The sequence below is a fragment of the Cryptomeria japonica genome, chromosome 9 (assembly GCF_030272615.1).
Source record: "Cryptomeria japonica chromosome 9, Sugi_1.0, whole genome shotgun sequence".
NCBI classification, from domain to species: Eukaryota; Viridiplantae; Streptophyta; class Pinopsida; order Cupressales; family Cupressaceae; genus Cryptomeria; species Cryptomeria japonica.
In genome coordinates, this window is record NC_081413.1 from 460,967,693 (window position 1) to 460,972,646 (window position 4,954).

General features: G+C 33.6%; 1 protein-coding gene across 1 annotated transcript; it reads right to left on the reverse strand.

Moving 5' to 3' along the window:
* Positions 1-1,385: 1,385 nt before the first annotated feature.
* On the reverse strand, positions 1,386-2,752 carry LOC131858438 (probable xyloglucan endotransglucosylase/hydrolase protein 32). The gene is made up of 4 exons (XM_059211676.1): positions 2,536-2,752; positions 2,394-2,445; positions 1,881-2,087; positions 1,386-1,779 (listed from the first exon to the last, which is right to left on the reverse strand). The coding sequence occupies exons 1-4, from the start codon at positions 2,750-2,752 to the stop codon at positions 1,386-1,388; spliced, it is 870 nt and encodes a 289-aa protein (XP_059067659.1).
* Positions 2,753-4,954: the final 2,202 nt, after the last annotated feature.

Sequence of the window (4,954 nt, forward strand, 5' to 3'; positions counted from 1 at the left end):
TTGAAATTCAATTTTTACCACCCAAATTTAGGTGTTTTCTACTTTAGATTATTTTTGGTTGAGCAAGTTCTCAACACCCCCAATGGGAGTAGCTCCAAGTCTAAAGTGTGCAGCTTTTGTCATCTTGTTGTCCCACCTAGTAAAGAATCTCTTCTAAGGTGCTTGAAACTTCACCCTTTGGTTCACCACTTCTATGATTGCTACCTCCACCTTATTCAAGAAGGAGGGCATCAAAAGGGATTTATCTTAAGAGATTCTCTTATTTAATTCTTTCCAAATTTCTCATATCATTATTGATGGATTCGTGATCGAAAGGCTTGTGAGGCTACTATTCTTGTTTAGAATGGGTCATGCCTCAAATAAGCTATGAACATCATTGGTAAGGACAACAATCGATCTAAGCTTGGCACATAACCACCTCCAAAATTCTCAAGACTTGATTGGAAACCTAAGAATAAGTGATCCACATTTTCTTTCCAAAATTTTTATAGAGACTAAATCTTGAAGGACTAAAGAATCCCATCCTGAGAAACCTCTTAATAGTTAGAACTTTCTTTTGCAAAGTTTCTCAAGTGAAGACTCTAGCCTTCTGAAGACAATCCTTGTCCCAATAGAGGTAAATTGGTATGCCATATTTTCCTAAGCCAATCTGCCACAATATAGTTATATTTAGCATTGCATTGCCCTAATTTTGGAGTAGGTCCACCTCATGCTATATTTACCTTCCATCAAGAATATTTTTCATTTCCTCTAGAATCTCCTTTAGTTTTTCTTTCTCTTTTATTGGAATGTTAGATAACTAGGATCCTCATTCCTCCTACTCTTGTTCTCACCACTTAATGATTAATGTTTATTATTTTTATATTTTGTGTATTTATGCTCTAAGTTGTAACTTGATATCAACTCAAAGGGTGTGACTATTACATGTAACCCTAGTTTTGAAAAACATTGCAATAAAAAGCTTTGATTCCTTTGTTACTTTTTAAGATATTCATATCTTTTAATATTAATCTTCATAGTTTTCTTGGGCAGTTTGATTATCCTTCTTGTCTATTAGGCAAAGGTTTGATTGGGCAGTTTGATTATCCTTCTTGTCTATTAGGCAAAGGTTTGATGGCAAAGTGACATCTTTATGACTTAACTTATTGCTTAGATGAGAGTTAATTTGAAATTTTGATATGAAAAGAAGAAACAAGTATATATTCTTCCATAGAAGACGACACATGGTACAATAATAAACTTTTTTATACTCTATAATGCTTATAATTTGATTTGAAACCTCATTTATGCAGGATAAAACATAAAGATGAGAATTACAATGAATAATCTATTTGTCTTCCTAATTCCAATACCACTTCCCCCGTTACAAAACTTTGGAGAATAAATTAGTATGAATCGGATGGTTGTGTTGGGCATTCAGGCATGGAACCCTTGGGATATGGCTGCAAATCTTGGCAGTAGTCGTATGTCATATAATTCTTCCTAACATATTTCAGATCAACGATTTGCTTTTTGTTCAAATGCGGAGAAACCAAACAGCCATCTAAGAGCACTTTGGAGCAGTAGTTATCCTTGTCATGGCATCCAATCGTTTGGGAGTTGGTGTAACTGGAAAGGAAGGACTCATACGTATAGCTGGCCTTGTATTTCCCTCCATCTCTCGCCCATGAAGATGCATCCCAAATCCTTGCATACTTAGACATTGGCTTCGATGGATATATAACTCCAAGGCTCTTTGTCTTAGGAAACCTCCTTATGGGGATAACGTCCACCAAAAATCTGTAACCAAAACAATAATAAGTTTTAAATTGCAGCATATTAGCTTGTAATATCTACTGTTTAGCTGTGCTGTGAGATTATCAGGGAGAGAATAAAACTACAGGACTTGAGATGGCGTCCAGAGAATGCTGTAGTTGTGGAAATCCTGAGTTGGGTTGAACCAGAGATGAAATTGTTGCTCTCTGCCGATCAGATTTCCATCTCCCGTACTGTTGCCATAAACATTGGTCTGCAATTTGTATGGCTCTCCAGGTATTGTTCCCAAGAACTCTATGTCTATCTCATCGTGCCATCCTTCATACGTTTGGCTGTTCGAAAGCTGATTATCACAAATTACCCATTAAAAACTTGCATCACATTCACACTGATGAGAAACAAGAATTCTATTGTAACCCCTTTGGTAAAATTGGGTCAGCTGGAACCATAAGCTGGGCCTGGATTTTGAACAGCCGACCTTCAACTGGCCACACCCTAATTAGGAATAATGGGTCCTACAAACTTATCTCTAATGATCCTAAATAGTCCAGTTTAACCCTAATTACATGTACGGGTATTAGTGTATATACATAGAATGACGTGATGATCCCTATAGTATATCCCGCCTGGAGTTTAACCGCAGCGTTGAAGAAGCCATACATGTAAGCATCTTTGACTTGAACCCACTACCTGCAATCCTCATCACTCAATTCAATTCCTATAAAAGCTGCTAATTACTACCAAAAAAAGGAAAAAAATGCATTACTAATGCAGTCTTACCAGATGAACTATCTAATGTGAGTGATAGAGTAACCATCTTCTGAAACTTGTAAACTCTTAAATAACTGAGCAGGGGCACTGTTGGCTCTTGAAGAATACTATCACTGTCACCACCGGCAGCTAAAACTGGTGTACAATCATTTGTCGTTTTTCGTATTAAAAGTAGCAGCACAATCATCTTAAGGCAGAGAAGGGGTGACATGATACGGAATTCCATGGCTTAGAGTGTGCTTGGCTTGCTGATGTGCTTGCATCTCCATTGGTGTTGTGTATTTAAGTATCCATCAGAAGACAAAGGCCAGCGAGCTAATCAATCAGATTGTTTATTCAATTCAAAATCTGCATTGATTTTGTGTGTAAGGCAAGCTAGCAAATGGAATTAAAATTCATACAAAATTGCGCATTGTTTATGTTTTTCTGGTTAAAATTAGGTCGTGCTTGTATTTGAAGCTTTAATCATTCAAAAGGCAAGTGAGTATTACGGGAAATAATAGCAATTGAGTGGGGAAAACGCATGTTTTTGTTCCTCATAGTTGATGTCCAGGCCAAAATATTTAAGTAGAGGAATTGCACGGCTTGTTTCTTCTGCGCACGTAATGCAGCTTGTTTTAAATGTCAGTTTATGATTTCAAAGTTATCATGCAGTGCTTTTTCTTTTCGAAGCCATCTTCACACGAACTCACACACCACCAACCAATATAACTAAATAACACGCAAGCTCTGACTTATTTTATCTAATCAGTGCCAATATCATTTGATAAAGTCAAAGAGTAAGGAGCCAACTTAATGGTTACTTTATCTTGTATCAAGTCATAATAATCACACATTTCCAATAGTCTACTAAGGTTTTTTAAATATTAAAAGAGATTAAATTTGAATATTCTTAAGAAGATTCAACATTGTAAAAATTGGCATTTATGTAGTTGCTGAGATAATATTACATAATTTTTTCTTAATTTTAGTTATTAATTAATTAGATGTTTTAATTTATTAATATTGAATTTAGTAAAATGAGGTAAAGAAGTTAATTGTGTATTTGCTGTTTAACATTTTTTATTATATAAGATTATTATAATAATTTAGAATGATTTTTTTACATCATTTTTCCTAGTTAATGATAATTTATTATTTAAAATATGCACTTTTATTAAAAGAATTGTCAAAATTTTGTTTATCTTTAATTTTGATTTTACAATAATTTCATATTAGTGGTAAAATATTATGGTGATAATTTATTTCTTATTTGGACTATTGAAATTATTGTATTGATGTTTAGATTAATAAAAACCAAGATAAGCTTGAACCTTTATATAACCACTAAACAACAACACCTAGGGAGCATGCAGAATGCACACCCAATCGAAAAAAAAAACACCAAAACTGACGAGGAACCGCCTGTTGATAGTAATGTTTATTTTGACCACCAAATGAAGTAGGTGATTCATTAAATATGAAACTCTCTAGCATTCTCCAACATATTTCAACTACTAAGCATCGTAAAGATCTTTCCAGAAAACTCTAGCACATTGTAAATCTAGAATTTTCTTCTCCATTGTAGGCTTTAGATCAATTCTCTAGATATATGTATATGCTTATAAATATGCAGCCCTCCTTCCTTTTGTAGTGATGTAGAAAAATATATTGTTGTAAAGTGCTTAAAAATAATAAAGTGTTATTGTTTTGTTCTAAGTGTAAAATGTGGTCTGTTTTTTTGCCTACCTTTGCTCTGTTTTTAATTTGTCATTATGGTATTAGAGCATGTTTGAATCTTGGGAAGTGGTGTGGAGATTACATAGTGTGAAATCTTGATTGATTTTGTAGGTTAACATTTGACTAAGAGTAGTGTTGAGAATTTTCTATGGAAAGTAAACATACTGCAACAAAGGAAAATAATTTCTACACACAAATTGGTGAGAATTTTCAATCTTTTACTCTGGGTACTAGAAGTTTTGAAATCTCTCTCATCCAAAAAGGAAGAAACTTTACATAATGGATTCTCTTGGTATTTCTTTGCCCGCAGTTAAATTAAATGAAAAAAAATATTATGACTGGGTATCTCATATTGAAATTACTATTCTTCAAAATTAGTATGAGATTATTACTGGTAGTGAACAAAGACCAACAAATCCTAGAAAAGACAAAGAAAATCGGGATAAAAGAGATAAAAAGGCAATAGCATTAATCAAGCTCACACTTTCAGAAGAAAATTTTCCAGAAGTTCGCAATGAAAGGAGTGGAATTTAAGTATGGGACATTTTAAAAAATCTATATCAAAATTTAGGTGATGTATGGATTTTATCTCTCACCACAGAATTATACAACATGAAATTATCAAGCTCACACGAGTTAGTTCCACATTTAAGTAAATTAAAGGAAAAGAAAAATGAGCTTGCTTCTCTTGGAAAAGATATAGAAGATA

Coding starts and splice junctions, on each gene's coding strand:
- LOC131858438 (XM_059211676.1), bottom strand. CDS start 2,752: ATGGAATTCCGTATCATGTCACCCCTTCTCTGCCTTAAGATGATTGTG. Junction 2,446..2,535: donor CACATTAGATAGTTCATCTG/GTAAGACTGCAT, acceptor TGAGGATTGCAG/GTAGTGGGTTCAAGTCAAAG. Junction 2,088..2,393: donor ATGGCTTCTTCAACGCTGCG/GTTAAACTCCAG, acceptor GCTTTCGAACAG/CCAAACGTATGAAGGATGGC.